The sequence below is a fragment of the Osmia lignaria genome, chromosome 8, assembly GCF_051020975.1.
Source record: "Osmia lignaria lignaria isolate PbOS001 chromosome 8, iyOsmLign1, whole genome shotgun sequence".
Taxonomy (NCBI): Eukaryota; Metazoa; Arthropoda; class Insecta; order Hymenoptera; family Megachilidae; genus Osmia; species Osmia lignaria.
In genome coordinates, this window is record NC_135039.1 from 11,308,721 (window position 1) to 11,325,527 (window position 16,807).

Sequence of the window (16,807 nt, forward strand, 5' to 3'; positions counted from 1 at the left end):
GTACAAAGAAGAGGACAGTCTGTCTTAAGGATCATCCGAGAAATTTTGTTCATTAACGAATGGAACGTTTCTTTTCTGTCGCAACGCGGAGGAAACTCGCAGGACCTCTTGAAGGTTGCAGATGCGGACACTTACTATCGTGTTTTCCGATTCCCTGCCGCTCTCCGGACACTTGGTCAGCAGTTTATCGTGGCACTTCTTGTGCACCGCTGTTTGGCAGGCTGGTAACCGCGAGAGATGGAAATATATTAATAGAGAGAGCAATGTTGTATACACGAGCGCGTGGTCGTTATAGATAGAAAAAGTGATGCGCGAATTTAATATTTACCTTGGCACTGGTATCCCTGCTTTCCGAAGCCCCTGCGACAGAAAGAAAGCACGCGTTTTGGGTGAATCGAGAGAGTAAAAGGGAATTGTCTGCTGGCTGAGAAATAACCGATACTTTTGAGTAATGCCCGTACAATGAAACTATTTTTAGATGCATAAGCGTATCGAGGAGGCAACTCTCTTATGATAAATCGAGATTCCTTCGGTTATTTACCAGTCCACCGCGCTGAACATTCTCGATAAACGTATCCTCTATGGGTGTGCGATGTTTCTTTTTAATGACGCCTTTGGATACTGTATGTCAGTTTTATGATCATCATTAAAAAGGCTGGGGACTTAAGAATGTTTGAGACTTTCAGGGTACCCTTAGGCCCTTGATGAAACCAAGGGTTGGTAATCTATTTTTAAATATGACTTATATAGAAGCCTCATATGGGAGTGGTCAAAAGTGAGATGGTAGAGTTTATAGTGCCATTTTTGACTGCCATTGGCAACGAGCTCAAAAGTTATGGGACTTTGAAATGTTCATATTTGTAAGTGTAAATTGCATTACACATGCAATTTTCCCTGAAATTCATCTTAATTGTTAGTAAACATCTAATCATCTCAAATTCATGCCTTGTCATTTTTATACTTAATTTTCACTTCATATTTCTAATCATTTAGACTTTAAAATATGAAAATTTCAAAGTCCCATGACTTTTGAACCCTTTGCCAATGGCACTCAAAAATTGCACTATAAATTCCTCATTTCATCTCTTTGGAATAAACATAGTCTGGATGAGCAACTCTACCATCCACTTTTGACCATTCCCTTGTCAGGCAGTGTTAACCCTTTCGCTGCCACGGTGGTCCCATGGGACCAGTGCTTGCCTTTTCATTTGGGCCATGGTGGTCACCACTAATTATAAAAAAAATGTGCTATTGGCAAGATTGTAAAACATTATAAAATTTTTAATATGAAATTTCTGGCCCACTGATGCAAGTTCAAAAATTCGCCTGGCAGCGAAAGAGTTAAGGGGGTAGACGCGGGTAATGCAGCGAGTGACATTACCGACAGAGATGGGACTAACAGGGGGTTCAGGCAATTACGTTTTTCGCCCTTATATGGGAACATTTAGGGCTGGGTGAGGGCTCATTCGAAAGAGGAAGGTCCAGTGCAGGGCTGTATGGTCAGGGTTCAACGAAATTTTGTTAATTTCTAATAATACGACAAAATACATCCGCAGAATCCAAGGTATTTTTAGGTCACTGACTCAAACGGTGCATACCGATGGAATAATTTTTCTATTCTCTATTTATGCGTCTAATTTACCAGAGAAAATCCTTGCAGAATGCGCAGAAGGTCGGCGTTCTGAAGAATTTGGCGACCAGTCTGTGTCCACGAACAATGTGCACCTTGTTGTGTTTCACCGCGCCCCTTCTCCTGGTGATGGCACCGCCGACGTTATTTTCATGCGGTAACGTCGACGCAGAAGCTATGTCTCGCCGAGGGACCCTGGTCTTGTACACGTATTTCCCTGTAGACGTCGAGGGCGGTAGATCAGCTGGATTCAGTACTGGTATTCGTGTTCTGAAACAGCAGGAGCCATGAAATATTTTTTTATTTATATTTATATATATATTTTAGTAGACACTTTGGATTGCCTAATAATGTATCAGGAGCACGTACCGACTGGCTCACCTGTATGTGTATCCTTCCGCACCGACGCGTGCCTGTGGGCTTTTATGGTTCACGGAGGACCTCCGGCTGGAGCCGGAACCGCCTCCAGCGTTGCGTCTCCTCGCATGGGAACCACCGGTGAACATCATCTTCCACCGATTCAATTCACCACTTTACCATTTATCATCAACAAATTCATTGGATCTAATTCAATAGCAAAAGTCTGTTATTTAATAAGGATTGATAAGCGCGCCCTCCTTTCAGGTGCTATCTCTTCAGCTTTCCGTTAGGAATTTCGCCGCTTCTCGCCGCGTAATGCCAGAAGAATTTTCGTCCGTCAGCCAGCAACATCCTCGCCCGAACACGCCTTGAACGACGCATCGATCACTTCCGCTTTCAACGATTCCAGCTTTCAGAAGAGACTCGGATCATCCTGAGCAGCTAATAAAATTAACAATTAATACTCTGATGGCCGGTGTATCAGTAGCTATGGCGCTATTAATTTTGAAGAGATGAATAATTTTTTGAAAATTTTCTAGATAAGAAAATAATTATTTTTTAATTATAGTACTAATTGCTAGAGCTAATAGTGCCCTATTAAGTATAATAAGAAATATAAATTCACTAAAGGCTGTCATAGTATTAAGATGAATGATGGGATAAATATTGTTAAGAGAACCTTTATAAGAAATTTGAAGGAAAAAGTTTATATTCTAAATATCCCTGTTTGCGAAGGCCACGCTTTTGACAAATTGGAAGAATGACTAATACACAGAGAGGATGTGTTACATAGACCTATGCCCCAAGGGAGACACTGGGTAACTGTATACCTTTCTTTATTATTATTATTATTTTTTTAAATTTACTCTTCATCTATGTTGATCAAACGTCCGGGCACGATTCATTGTTTCATCAGGGACGTCTTGTGACCAAATGTAGCGCTAAGAGATGTAGAAACGTCAGGGTAACGCGGGTTCAACTGGTCGCACTTGGTACACTTGAATTATTTCTTGAAATTTCTCAACAATCCCACCGACTGATCCCGTTATCAAGTTCGTTGGATATTCATGGATAGTTGAACGAATGTTGACGGACAGAGGAACTGGATTTTGACGCCTAAAACGTTGTAGGTTTGCACGAAACTCTCGGATCTATAAATATCAGCCTGTTGAATGCCGCCCGCCATCGGTTCACCCAGCGCCACCGGTGGCAAATATTTTAGAATTACCTCGTCGAGCGGGTTTTCCAGGCTGGAAAAGCAATCTAAATCTTCCAGATAAAGATTCCAGTTTCTTTATGAAGAATCCTATTTTCTGTTGCTTATCAGTCTCCTTGTAATACTTTTATTCAGGGTGAAAAAAATCAAATGAAAGGGAAAGGTATATTTTAGGATATTTCACCTTGTATATAAACTGAAATGAAAATTGTATAAAAGTTGCACAATCTTGTGGAAGTCGTATAATAATTATACTTTTATTCCTTTGGAAAGGGTTAAAGAGATAAGATCAATTTTGTATATAAATGGAATAGTAGGTTTTATTTTCATAACATTTCCCAACAAAATAAAATTATTTATCACTCTATACTGACCCTTCGTAAACTTGGATAACTTTTGTAAGAAACTTGAATGACACTGTGAAACATCCTTCGCAGGAGCAATGAGAAATGTTGAATAAGGATCTCACCGTATTAAATATAAAGTATCTTTTTTATTGTTTAGATTATCCTAAAACAAGAGATTTTTCTGAATAGCTCTACTAATGTGTAACAGTTTTAAAATGTATATGTTTCCATTCTTAAGACGGTAACCACAATTCTCTTCCTCTGCGCCTCTAATTTAGGATCCTTCTTCAAAGGTGTCTTTTTATTCGCAGATCCCATCGGTGAAATGAAAACACAGACTTTCTTTAGGTAGCTTTGTTTCTTTTTATGCAAACATTTGTATTCTTTTTTTTTTCTTTTTTCCTTCTTTTTCCATTCTTATGATTAACGATGTGTACAGTGAATCTGTTTTCTGTAATATAGCAAGTACAGAGAAATGTATTTATTGGTGATTGTATTGTTAGATAGAGTTAAGTAATATCCTTTTCATTTTTTTTTTACTTTCTGTTACTGTGTATGTGTATGTGTGTATATCACGTTAAGGACTCGTGAATTCGTCCTTCGTCTCCCCCGTCGTGACAGAAACGCGAGTCTTCGTGTGATAAATATTGCTAAGCGAAATTAAAGAAAAGCCGCCTCGAGCACAGCCTTCTTACGTCGCGGACGCGACGAGGAAACGGCGCGTTTCTCTTAAACGCTATGTACAACTAAAATGAGAAATACAAACAAGTTGGATCAATCGCGTTATATTTTGTGCTTAACAGAGTCGTGTCGCAATCGGAGATTGCAACTGCAACCGTTTCCTCGTCGCCGGACACGTGTCCATTGAGCTGTTTCACTTTCGCTACACGTTAAATAACCAAACTAATAGTAACGTCTTAGAAAGTATAATATTTATATATATATATATATATATATATATTTATATATGTATGTATAGCCGACGAGAAATAGAATTCTAAATCGATACGAGCATTGCTACCGTAAAAGTTGAAGTGATTCCTTACAAAGAGAGAGGCTGACTTCTTATTTTTGAAAAAATTAAAACGTTGCCCTGGTTTTCGTTCTTTCGTTTCACGCTACAGATCCATGATCTAATTATTATACTATTATCAAAAATCTCTACCTAGTCGTTCCATGACTCGCGAATAAAAAAAAAAAAAAAAAGAAAACACCGTTTCGAAATCCATGTAAAAGAAGAATATCAATTAGGAATGATTACAAAAAGACTTGGTGCAATTGCAAAAATCAGAAGAGATCCGTTTGGCCTACGATTTCTTGCCTTTCATTTTTCTTTCTTTCCTGTCTGCCTGCAAACATTGGTGCCACGGAGGTTCGAGGTGTAAAATCTTCCTTTGAGGAAGGCACAAATCATAGTCATTCTATTGCGTACGTGTACTAGATAGGGCCTCGTTTAACTTGGGGGGGGCGGGGAAAAAAAACCTTTTCTTCATTCACGTGTTAGCAACTGCATTGCGTAGGTTCGAATGACGATAATTATGTATGATGGTCTCGCAGGGATGATTGGTTGATCGTCAGTGATCGGCGGCTAATTTTTTAGGCTGCCGTTCCTGTGCACGCTTCAGTCGTGCCTGCAGCAAGAAGTGAAGAAGTTCGATCTCCTTAGGCGCCGCTTGAACGATGAAGATTCTGATGTCCCCGTGTACGTCCATCGCTGTTAATCTCAGGGATTTCGGGGCTGCCCGTTCCGCGGTCATACCTGGCCACACTTTTGTGTTTAAAATTAATCTCTGCGTACCAGCGGTGCGACCGACCAACCGGGACTCTTCGTCGCGGTCGTTTAGCCGCAGCGTACCCCTTCCCCTCTCTTGCCAGCCACCGCTAGCCTAAATATATAAAATACAATTTGTTACGCCGGCGATTACAGTGATTATTTACAGGAGAATTTATCGGTTTTTATCTACCTTGTCGAATGCGAACAGTTTACAATTTATTTGGAGGACGTTTGTTTCACCTTCCTCGCCGGTTAACAGCGTTACTTGACTATATTTCCTTTTATTCGCCCGGTTCGCTTCCTCCAGCTCCTGGGCCGCTTCCGTTAACGTCAGACCGGGACGGGCGGTCGTGCGGCAAACCGCGGATGCGTTCGAGAATAGAAGCTCCGAAGAACCGTTCTCGTTCGCGGTCTCCTCCTTTGGTTCTTCGCTCTCCGATTTCTCGGAACTCTCCGCGTCGTCCGCGACCACGACGCGTTCCTTCAGGTTCTGGCCGAACACGAAGCTCGGCTCCGAGTCGCACGAGGACACCGTGCTACTATTTACAGTATTATTTTCGCTATCCTTTGTGCTCGCTCCTAATGGTAAAAACGTAGGCTTCGTCTCCTCCGTTGGTTTCTCCTTCTCCTTCTCCTTTTCCTTCTCTTTCTCTTCGCTCTTAGCCTCCTTCGCTTCCTTGGTCTCCTTCTTTTGATTTACAGTATCGTCCTTCTCTTCTAAAAAATTCTCTGTCACTTTAGCGAATGGATTCTGAAACTTTGCCGGCTGTAAGACTACTTTGTTCGCCGTCTGATTGTTCGACACTGCACCCAGCTGAGATGGCCTCAATATGGATGACTTTGTTTTATTAGGCGAGGAATTGGCAAAGTCGCTGCTCCCAAACGGATTTCCAAACTTTGATGCCGCTAATACAGAACCTAAAGATGAAAAATTTCATTGGTATCTTAATAAATACTAGGAACTGGTTTGGCGATACTTTACCTTGTATTTTATTGGCTGGTTTGTTGGAACTTGACGATGATTCTTGGACATTATTCTCTGTAGCTGCATTTTCCATTTCTATTAAAATAATTTACATATATAAAACATCATTCCATAAGTGTTATCACGATTGCAGGCTGTAATGTTTACACAATTATTCTTATAACGATTCAATCGGTATCATAACCTATATGTTGAATAATACTTATTATTTAAGGTGTTGAGAATCGGTCAAGCAATACTGTGAAGCAACAAAAAATCGTGAAATAAAATATCTTAAACGAAGTAGATGCTATAAAAAATGTTGCAAGAATATTACTTATTTAATGTGGAAAAACAACAGTGTATTTACCACTGTTCGAATTTTCTGGTGAATCCCCTGGTGAATCCCCCGGCGAATCCTGCGGTGGATCTACCTTTAAAACATACGATGGCCTATTTGTTTCCTCTTTGTTTTCTGCATAAAATACAAAACAAACAGTTGTATTATTGTCAGAATGAGTTCCATCAATCTGTCGAAACACTTGCACAAACGAGCATTACAAGAAACAGTTAACAAAAAAATTCTATATTCGTACGGCAAACACGTTAACGGTATAACAATGATTATCTAAACATCTTTAATAATTAATTTACATGATTCTGCACAATTTATTGATAGTTTACTTAGGAAAGAATCACAAAACGCACCCTTGCAGTCCGCCATTTTTTACGTGGAAGTGCTTGGATGCTGCCATCTAGTCGTATCGTTTAGAAACAGAAAAAAGAAAAATAAAATGTCCACGGATCGCATACATACACTCATACATCATAATTTCGTAGAAATAATATCGGATTTCTTTCTTTGAACACAAAAATCTGGCGTTGTTTTACAAATACGGTATTTCGTTTTATTTATTCTTACAATATTTGTCGAGATTAGTCTATTATCGAAAGCTAGTCGATACATTTATGGTTAGAAGTTATACATATAACATATTCCTTACAAATAATTTGTATGCATTATTTTCCTGTTCAGTAACCGTTTGAAAATATTATAATGAATTCTGATGTGCTTCTTTCAGCTGTAACGTTTCAAAATCATCGAAGCATATAAGAGACATACTTCGCAAAGCTGTCCCTTGCCTTGAATTTAAGGAGCAGGGTCGGCCCTAGGCAGACTAGGCGGCCGCTTAGATTGTTTATTTGAATATTAATCGAAAATGTAAATGCAAATCTAAATTAGTTATACAAGTTTTAATGTTATTTTTATAAATTTTGTTTTGGGTAATTTTTTTTATGTAATATATGTGAAGAGGCCCTTTTTCAGAGCTCCCCTCGGACCCTCGAAATCTCAGGGCCGGCCCTGTTAAGGAGTCAGGATAAAAGCTATTCGAAAACAGATAACCTTAAAATCTATCCCAATCAATAACTGAATTTGGTTAATTTTTACAAAATCCGTGCCTCCGAGCGAAGGGCCCAGGGTAAGCTCCTCCCTGTCCGCCCAGCGCTAGGTACGGCACTGCTTTTGTATTTTTAATTTGAACACGTTTTACTGCATTAATTTAAATATATTATAAAATTCGAAAGTTTGAGATATTTTAAATTTCATTCGTTAGCTTCTTCGTTTGATTTTTAATCACCGCTACTTTCCCGCGATAATGAGCAAATCATTAACCAAGGATATGTTCAGAGCGGAATCTTACAAAATAAGTTCAAAATAAATATATTTATATAAAATTGTGCGTAAATATTTTCTGTTTATACTTAAATCGTTCAAATAAATATAAAACGACACGTGTTCGGTTTATTCATAACTTTTTTATCGTAAATTGAAATTTTTTTGTTTTTCAGCTAAAAGCAGCGACATTCACGGTTTCGTAAATTTATCCTTCAAGTTATCAAGTTTACCACGATAACGATTAGGAATTAACGGTTTATCGAAGATTTGTGTATATTGAAATTTATTGGCAGTGGTAGCCGTATCGCACGAAGGACAGGAGTGGGGGAAACATAGCTGATTATACTTTCCATGGTTTATACACCAGTTCTGTAGTCTCATTTAGCCTTGTAACAGTGGCTGAGACCGGTTGTGGATACTGTTTGTTTAATAACTGTAAAATTTTCATTATTAAACCACAATGTCTCTTGTAGAAGTAAGTATTTTGTTGTCAACTGTATTCATCAATTAATAATTCTCTCTTTATATTAGTTTTTCAGTTTCTTAAGTGTGATGTATATATTTTTTAAATTTTATTAGAGAATGCAAGAACACCATGCTTTCATTTCTGTATTTTTTCAGCAATTTGAGAAAGCTGCAGAAGAAGTGAAGGAACTGAGTTCTCAACCTTCGGACGCTGATCTACTCGAGCTTTATTCATTGTTTAAACAAGCAACTGTTGGCGACTGTAACACAGGTACATTTAATAATTTCAAGTTCCTTCTGTACATCTGATTAGCTAAAAATTGTGGGATGTTTTGTCATAGGTGTAAAAGCATTGGTATACTTAAAGAAAAGACTTATTTAATATTCGCCTTTCCTGAATATATTAAAGGTGACTGTGCACTTTGGATCTTCATTTGCAATGCTGATCAGTGTGATGGAAACATGCTAACATTTAATATACATATTTTCTGTGACTTTAACAATAACTTTCTGTCTAGTATTATAATTACATTATCATTTCTAATGAACAGTGTAATTTTTTTTCAGCAAGGCCAGGCATGCTAGATTTCAAAGGCAAAGCGAAATGGGATGCTTGGGATCGTATAAAGGGCATGAATCAAGATTCTGCTAAGGAGAAATACGTTCAGAAGGTGAAACAGTTGGTATCTTCCATTGGAAAGAAGTAACGTCTTCAAGGATACATTGTATAAAACTTACTTATCAACTTCCATAACTTTTATACTCTTATCAATGCGGATGTACTATTTTTTGTTCAACTTTTTGTATGGCAGAGTGGAAAACGTTTTAGATACTTTATAGAGTTATTTAGCTTAGTTGTTTCTGAAATAATTTGTTACTTCAAAAGTAATCGTTATCTCGTGATGACGATTATAATTGAAAAAATTGATACGGCCACAGGAATTGATAAGTCAGAAATCGATGAATTAATTCAAGATGATTCTTTATCCTGGTAGCTGGATTTATTTCGCTATCAATGATTCGTTATTTACAACGCCGATACTAAGTCAGCGTGTTCTCTTTACACAACGAGACGTGACTGTTACGTACATAATTCTTTAGAGTACATCAATAACGTTTATCAATACCTTCTCAAGGCGCATAATGTTAAAAGTATTAAGAAGAAACGAAAGAAAGAATTCTTTTTTTTTTTTTTTAAGAAAACTTTTACACCTTTTGTTTAATCTGTTTATATAATTACAATTATTCAGGTGAATCCATTTATGTATGGATTTGTAACTTCATTGACCTCTCTCTGAATAAAACATAAGAAATAAATAAATGTTACTTTGATACAACAGAATGTTCATCTAATAGAAAAACACATCCCATCTAAAAGAAATACTGTCTATGATGAATGAGAAGTATCGATGAGAAACATGTGGTGAATGGAATCAACAAAAAAAGTTTATGATATTTTATAGTATATTAATTAATGTATTTTCTCCACGTAAGTATGACATTTTCTTCCTTATCATTATATACACATACGCAAGAAACTAACTAAGAAAAAACAAATAGGATTACGACACTTAAAATTCTTTCAGGGAGTAGACAATTCCTGGAACAGAAACATCTAACCCAAATTACAGTTCTACTAAAGAGGAACAGATTATTTTCAACATGATCATTTTCAAATGAAAATTAGAAAAAAAATATTTGTATTAATTAATCATGAACGTGGTCGTAATACAATTTTTACCCTCCGAGGTTAATGGTTATGGCTGTAAGAGTTAAACGTGTCCCTAAATAAATTTATATATCAATGCGAGAGAAGCACATCCACGTGTGTATCTTATTCGCAGAAACATTTATATGTAATTAGAGCGTATCGCACGTTAAACTCGTTAAAATCAGTCGTAGCATTTCATTATTTTTTTTTAATTTTTTTTTTCACTTTTCATATTCTCGCGACTTACATACGAGTAAAAATCTAATTAATTATAACTTACGAGATATTATGAATTATAATCCGCTAAGAAACTAAGGATAAGCGAAACTTACCGTGGATAATTATAAACGTTAACACGCCAGATTTTGAAACTAAAAGTGACGCGTCTAGTAAAAACGCAAGAGAATGTGTGAATGAAAAATTTCTCTATTATCTTTCTTTTCTAATGAAAAAATTCGAATAAGAATGTTCAGTATAATTCCTTACAACGGGCTACTTTGCAAAGAATTTATTCATCGTTTTAAGAGACAGAGACATGATCGGTGAATGCTAATCGGTCAACTTTATATACCGATCGGTTTCGAACAACAAAAATAACAATATGTTATCTGATAAAATTTACATCTGATTAATGGTCATGTATATGTATGCGTGTATGTATGCAGGTGTATCTGATCCAAAAGAAACGAAGAGACCAAAGAATAAAAGAAAATTTAAAAAAAAAAAAAAAAATGAAAAATAAAGTACGGTATTAGAAATGAATGAGAGAAGGCTGCAAATAAATTGTTGCCTCTATTTTCTCTTACTCTTATCGTGCTTCTTAGCGAGAGGTGGATGATGGTGCGTCTTTATTCTGCTAGCCTTCTGATGGTCACCGTGGACTGTTCTCGAGTTCTGGCCAGCCATCGCGATATCGCTGGCACTGTCACTCAGCGGTTGGCGACTCGTCGATGACTCGTCAAACCTGGTAAAAACAGAGAAGGTGACGGGAACAAAAGCTCAGTAGCATTCTCACTGGTTCGCTTAATATTGTTAATTCCAAAAATTTAAGCATCATTGTTTTTTGAACGAGGCTCGATCGCTCGAGCAAGGAATCCCAATCACTGTCATCGGAATATATTTCGTCGAGTAAATCCGCCGTTTCTTTTTTTCTTTTGAACGTATATATATATATATATACCGCAGTTCACCAGAGTCCATAACTGCGACGCGCAGGTTGGAAGATGGTGGGGGAACGCAGGGAGCTCTCTGCCAATCGCATTCCACTTCGTTTGGGTGTATCGCCAATCAGGGCGAAGATGCGCAGTAGAGATGCGCGAAGAACGAAAATTGGTCTTTTCGTAGTTATGGACTCTGGTGAACTGCGGTATGGTTTGCTGTGTGTTAACGATAATGTTATATATAATAATAATCTATGTATATGTACATGTATATTTTGTTATCTCGTGTACAATAATGCGGTTGAGAAAAAAGTGCGTCGACCAGCGGCACAAAACATTGTTAATTTAAATTAGCATTATTCCAACGAGATACGAAGCCAGTCGATGGAGACGATATCTAGATTAAGATACGAAGAGAAACCGCGGTGACGATTCGTTGAAAAACGATTACACTTATTTCTTTCTCTCTTTCTCTTTCTCTCTCTCTCTGTCAGGTAGATAGGTAGCAGGAACACAAAGACATCTCGGTAGAGCGCAGAAATATTACTCGCAAATTGTGACACGACGACAGAAATTTCTCAATTGCTGCTGAGCGGAGATCGAGCGAGCGTTCTTGGGATGGTAGAGATCTGTATTTAACTGTACGTTATTGATTGTGGCACGCCGTTCACCGTCTTCGACTTCAGCACGTCGTTCTCGTACGACATTATCGTTTCCTTGCCGTTCTCGAAAACTCTGCAAAGGAAACGGGTCGTAAGTTTTGGGATTACGGTGGTGTTCGAATAAACCGGAACTCGAGTAACTCATGGTGATGGGGGGGTTGCTGGGGTGATTCTGAACAACTTTTTCCTTTGGCAAAATGTCGTTCCAGGCTTCGTTTTTGAGTTATTAACGAAAAACACTGGCCAATCAGAGCGCGCGCTCAGCCACGAGAGCGTTGGCTGTGAACCACGCTCGGTCGTGAACAAATATTTTAAATTAACCCGGTACGGGGCAGGGCCGGTTTTAGCAATATTGGCGCCCCGGGCAAGATTATCGTAGCACCCATTGAGCGGCTCAGAATTTTTATGAAAAAAAGACAAGGTAATAATATGAAACGATGAATCTGTAGTTAGATTGTAAAAATTGTTAAACTACGTAGCAGCTTTACTAATTGAAACGGATATAAATGAATAAATACTAGGGACACCGGGCTGTGGCGCCCCAGGCGATTCCCCGTCCGCCGGCCCTGGGTACGGGGCAATCCTAACTCAGACGCACTTAAATAATAAAAATAATAAAATACTAATCTCGTAAATACAAGAAATACAATGTAATAATATTCTGCTCTACCAAAATTAAAAATGAATGCGAAATTCACCGTCTAGTGGGACGGGTGACTAAAGTCACCGTTAGTACCGAAAGGGTTAAGAACCATGTGGAATTATTCGTTATTCATGAATAACAAATGCGCTTGTTCACGACCGAGCGCGATTCAAAGCCAACGCTCAACCACGGGAGTACCGAGGGCAGGGCCGGCGTTAGGGTGGGGCGCGGTCGGGCAATCGCCCAGGGCGCCGCAGCCCGGTGTCCCTAATGTTTATTCATTTATATCCGTTTAGATTAGTAAAGCTGTTTAACAATTTTTACAATCTAACTAAAGACTCATCGTTTCATATTATTACCTTGTCTTTTTTTTTTTTTAATTTTGAGCCCCTAAATGGGCGCCACGATAATCTTGCCCAGGGCGCCAATATTGCTAAAACCGGCACTGATCGAGGGAAGCGTGGGATGAATGTTACATTGTCTTAAATTAAGAACAATGTGGAATTAGTCGCCAGCTTTGTCAATGCATTTGTTCACGACCAAGCGCGGTTCAGAGCCAACGCTCCCGTGGTTCAGCGCGCGCTCTACGCGCGCTCTGATTGGTCAGTGTTTTTCGTTAATAATTCAAAAACGAGACTTCGACCAAGATTTTGGTAAAGGAAAAAGTTGTTCAGAATCACCCCAGCAACCCCCCATTTCCAGGAGTTACGCGAATTACGAAACACCCTGTATAATTATTCCCTTACTTTTTGGTGGTTATCTTTTTGCCGTTGATAAATCGTGTCGAGGTACTTGTTCGCTTCATAGCCCCACCGCCGGTGTTACCGTCGAACGTTGTGAACGTGTTGAAGGAGGTGAAGTTTCCTGACACACCTTCGAACAAGTTGTTGAACTGTGAGAAACCACCAAAACCTAACGGGCCGAAGAAGGACGTGCTTATGCTGTTACTGCTTGGATGACTATGCCTGTTGGATCCTCGATGAACACCGGTTCCAGTGAGGTCTTTGGGAACATTCGGTTAAAAACAAGTTAATCACACGGTCCTCGAAGCTAAAAGAATCTCATGGGCGGGGGAGAAAACTATTATTCGATTAATCACTGATATCTCATTCATCGTTCAACAAAAAAGGTTGGTTATGTCATTCATTGGTCTCTTCATTTCAAGGTGTACAATGGGTGACACACGATACAGTTTCAAAGATTCAGAAGTTGTTCGCTTACCAGAGAACAAGTCCTCGAAGGAGCTGCCACCAAAGAATTCCCTAAACACTTCTGCAGGATCTCTGAAGACAAAGGTGCCAGCAAAGTGTGCATCAAAGTCGTCCTCGTGTCGTCGTTTGCCTCCAGACATCTGAAGACCATCCTTTCCATACTGATCGTATACTCTCCTTTTCTTTTCTGGAAGGGTTACAAGATGAAATCTGATTATTATTGGTCATGCGATAAGAAGTGGAATGCATTTTGTTTAGTTTTATTCGCTCCAAATTCCAAGAAGCAGGTACTGCAAGGCTTGTCGTGTTAGTAGAGTACGTTGGATGGTTTCTAACACCAGTTGATGGCCCACCGCAACAACAAAATCAATGTATAGAAAACAACTTAGAATATTAATGAACAAAGAGAGGTGACTGGTATTTGGGATACTCGAGTGTCAGTATAGAAATCATTGAAGGACTAACTGTTTAATTAATTATTTAGGCATCCTTGGCTAACGAAGATCATAACATTAGCCCTTCAAAGATGTACCTATTTAAGGTGAAACTACTGGCGTACATTGGTCGTTCTCTTATTGGTCAATGGTAAATGGTTAGAAATGCGATATGATACAGGCAATATTATCTGCTTTTTTTAACGACGACTCATACACCGAGTGAAAGAGAAAAAAGTATCTTCCTAGTTTTGTAAAGAAACCTTTGAATCCGATGTTGGAGATGGGAGTTACACCTCGAAGGCATGAATAAGGGATCAGGTATCCGATGAATCTTTCAGAAAATATTGGCTATTTCAAGAAGACTGTATCTGTGTTGAAACGGCAAAATAAAACTGAAGGTGGATGATTGGAGAGCAATACAGAAAATTAAAAAAAAAAAAAAAAAGAAAAAGAAAAGAAAACGCTTGGCCACTCTCAAAGTCTTTTTTTCTCTTAAGCGGTACCGAAATATCGCTGGAAAGGAGAGTCAAAGTAACTCCGGTAGGTGAATCCACGGCCGGGCCTCGAGGATGCCTTCTGATACAATCGTTGGTCGTAGGTTCGTCTCTTCGCATCTGGACATCGAGGACGGTCACGAGAGATCATCCGGAAACAAACATTTCTAATTGAATACTTTTCTTTTTCGCTTCCACATTTTTTGGTGACACGATTCGACTCGTCGGTTATTGCAGCGATGCTTCGGCTAAAGGAGTCTGGACTTGTTAGATTCTCGAGTTTCAAGCATACTGTTCAATAGCTCCATTTCACAACCCCTTGACTTCAAACGATGAGTCTGTTATCATAAGAGACATATGCATAGCCACTTATTCATAAGCTTTCATTAGTTAACGGATTACTAATCTTGTTAATATAAACAATGACTAATGTGTCTGATGTTAACCACCATACGTCACAAGTTTTTAATGATTCATTTGTTACTGTTCGCTTTGAAATATGGTCAACAGCATTACACGTATGAAGCATCATTCATTATCAAGGGGTTAATAAAAGAACAGAGGCTTTGAAACTTTAGAATCCAGGCTCTGGAGCAGCGAGTGTTCTAAACATGGCAAACATAATTAGCAGCTAATTGTTTCAGACAGAAAATTCAAACGCTGTGACACGTATTGGATGATTAGTCCTCCCTGGCATTGGACAGTTTGTTAAAACAAGCTTACGGTCATCAGAGAATTACTGATCCTCGCAGCTCCTCTGAATAGGACATAATATAGACACTGGTTATGAAACAGCTCATTCATAAGAAAGGATAGATTCGTTCTAGATCGTATCTGGTTGAACTGCTGGCTCCCAGAATAAGTCGTACTAGTTGGAGACCGGTTGAAAGGGGAATATAGGCTCATGCGAAATTCGGTGTTGCTGACAAGCAGAGTAGCTCCTGTCGATCATCTCCTGTTGGCATTGCCAGCCACTACAGCTTTCATTATACAAGCCAGTGTGTCGGTACACCGATTAATCACTTAGCAAGAACCGACACAAAATCCTTATCTCATTGGAATTTGGAAATCATCGCTGGCAATTGTTATAGAGAGAGAGATCTTTTATTTTGAAGAAATGTAGGGGATACTTACCATCTATTAGAACTTCATACGCCTCAGAGATCTCTTTGAATCTCTTGTTCGCTTCTTCCAGATTCTCAGGATTCTTGTCTGGGTGCCATTTTAGTGCCAATTTTCTGTATCTGTAAAGCCACAGGGAATGTGATCATAATTCTTTATCTTGTACACTGAATCTTTATGGATTAAGGAGAATGGAATACTAACGCCTTTTTTATGTCCCCGCTCGAGGCGGTTCGCTGAACCTCCAATATTTTGTAATAGTCGACCATCGTTCACTGTCTTCGCGCTTGGATGTCAGGGCTTAGGCAACCACCTGTCGAACAATGCGTGAACGGTTATCGTGATTAGCAGGTCAATTGGCAACAACGCTGCTACAAGAAGGAGGGTCAATGGGTTAGGAACGCAGGAAAAAACAGCTATCCCAGTTTCATTTGTCTGACAAGCCAACTGGTGTAACTGTTCCATTGATTTGCCCGGGTCATCTTTGCTTCTTTAAATGGAAGAATCCTTTGTTCAGGATAATATAATGGCTTACAAAGCTTTTCTACAGAATCTATTGTTTCAGGTAAAGCTGAGAAGTAAAATTGTGCTCCTCTGTTTTAATTATGAATTGTGGATGCAGACAGTTGAAAGGTTACGTACAATTCAGTTGGAGAAAGCATTTATAAGTCTACGGAGGAGGGGTTTCATCGCTTGGAGTGCTGATTTCTATTGAAGCAATCTTCAAAGAGATTTCCAACCACCTGTTGCCCGACCAGACGTATCAAAAGCATCCAATCAACAGAAGCACGTTAAAAAGAGGCCACTCAAATTAATCTATCAGCTGAGAACCTGAAGGTGCAATCACACAGCTTATGAAATAATACTGAATTGCAACCAATTAACTGACTGACACTGTTGAATAGAAAAATTCATTATTTCCAATGAAACAGT

At 38.8% G+C, this 16,807-nt stretch overlaps 4 protein-coding genes and 1 long non-coding RNA gene across 8 annotated transcripts in view; 3 read left to right on the forward strand and 2 right to left on the reverse strand.

Annotated features, from left to right (window-relative positions):
- The window catches only part of LOC117608824 (solute carrier family 35 member E1 homolog), a 28,076-nt gene extending 23,312 nt beyond the window's left edge, over nt 1-4,764 (forward strand). Inside the window, exons 9-11 of the mRNA XM_076689526.1 lie at nt 1-1,564; nt 1,661-1,889; nt 1,958-4,764. The gene's annotated coding sequence lies outside the window, so the exon portion shown is untranslated. The remainder of the gene's footprint in view (nt 1,565-1,660; nt 1,890-1,957) is intronic.
- LOC143305511 (protein kinase C-like 1) lies at nt 25-2,146 on the reverse strand. Its single transcript, XM_076689527.1, has 4 exons — nt 2,012-2,146; nt 1,643-1,900; nt 329-360; nt 25-221 (listed from the first exon to the last, which is right to left on the reverse strand). Exons 1-4 carry the CDS (start codon nt 2,137-2,139, stop codon nt 25-27), a joined length of 615 nt encoding a protein of 204 aa, XP_076545642.1. The 5' UTR covers nt 2,140-2,146.
- The window catches only part of LOC117608819 (uncharacterized), a 23,939-nt gene continuing 11,207 nt past the window's right edge, over nt 4,076-16,807 (reverse strand). For 3 of the 4 annotated variants that reach the window (XM_034334450.2, XM_034334452.2, XM_034334451.2), the window contains exons 2-12: nt 16,079-16,187; nt 15,887-15,996; nt 14,762-14,872; nt 13,832-14,008; nt 13,357-13,612; nt 11,951-12,040; nt 10,952-11,109; nt 6,662-6,766; nt 6,310-6,387; nt 5,518-6,245; nt 4,076-5,439 (exon numbers count right to left, since the gene is read on the reverse strand). In XM_034334450.2, the coding sequence (XP_034190341.1) occupies nt 5,128-5,439; nt 5,518-6,245; nt 6,310-6,387; nt 6,662-6,766; nt 10,952-11,109; nt 11,951-12,040; nt 13,357-13,612; nt 13,832-14,008; nt 14,762-14,872; nt 15,887-15,996; nt 16,079-16,143 (2,190 nt within the window). In that variant the 5' untranslated portion in view covers nt 16,144-16,187 and the 3' untranslated portion in view covers nt 4,076-5,127. The remainder of the gene's footprint in view (nt 5,440-5,517; nt 6,246-6,309; nt 6,388-6,661; nt 6,767-10,951; nt 11,110-11,950; nt 12,041-13,356; nt 13,613-13,831; nt 14,009-14,761; nt 14,873-15,886; nt 15,997-16,078; nt 16,188-16,807) is intronic. The other variant, XM_034334453.2, reaches the window with a different exon arrangement.
- On the forward strand, nt 7,055-10,888 carry Acbp1 (Acyl-CoA binding protein 1). The gene is made up of 4 exons (XM_034334466.2): nt 7,055-7,189; nt 8,143-8,444; nt 8,591-8,705; nt 9,002-10,888. The coding sequence occupies exons 2-4, from the start codon at nt 8,430-8,432 to the stop codon at nt 9,139-9,141; spliced, it is 270 nt and encodes an 89-aa protein (XP_034190357.1). The 5' UTR covers nt 7,055-7,189; nt 8,143-8,429; the 3' UTR covers nt 9,142-10,888.
- LOC117608826 (uncharacterized) overlaps nt 16,186-16,807 on the forward strand; it is a 5,210-nt gene continuing 4,588 nt past the window's right edge. Inside the window, exon 1 of the long non-coding RNA XR_004582432.2 lies at nt 16,186-16,711. This is a non-coding gene — a long non-coding RNA (uncharacterized LOC117608826). The remainder of the gene's footprint in view (nt 16,712-16,807) is intronic.

Coding starts and splice junctions, on each gene's coding strand:
- LOC143305511 (XM_076689527.1), bottom strand. CDS start 2,139: ATGATGTTCACCGGTGGTTCCCATGCGAGGAGACGCAACGCTGGAGGC. Junction 1,901..2,011: donor GCGGAAGGATACACATACAG/GTGAGCCAGTCG, acceptor CTGCTGTTTCAG/AACACGAATACCAGTACTGA. Junction 222..328: donor GCAGGGATACCAGTGCCAAG/GTAAATATTAAA, acceptor CGCGGTTACCAG/CCTGCCAAACAGCGGTGCAC.
- Acbp1 (XM_034334466.2), top strand. Junction 8,706..9,001: donor TGTTGGCGACTGTAACACAG/GTACATTTAATA, acceptor ATTTTTTTTCAG/CAAGGCCAGGCATGCTAGAT.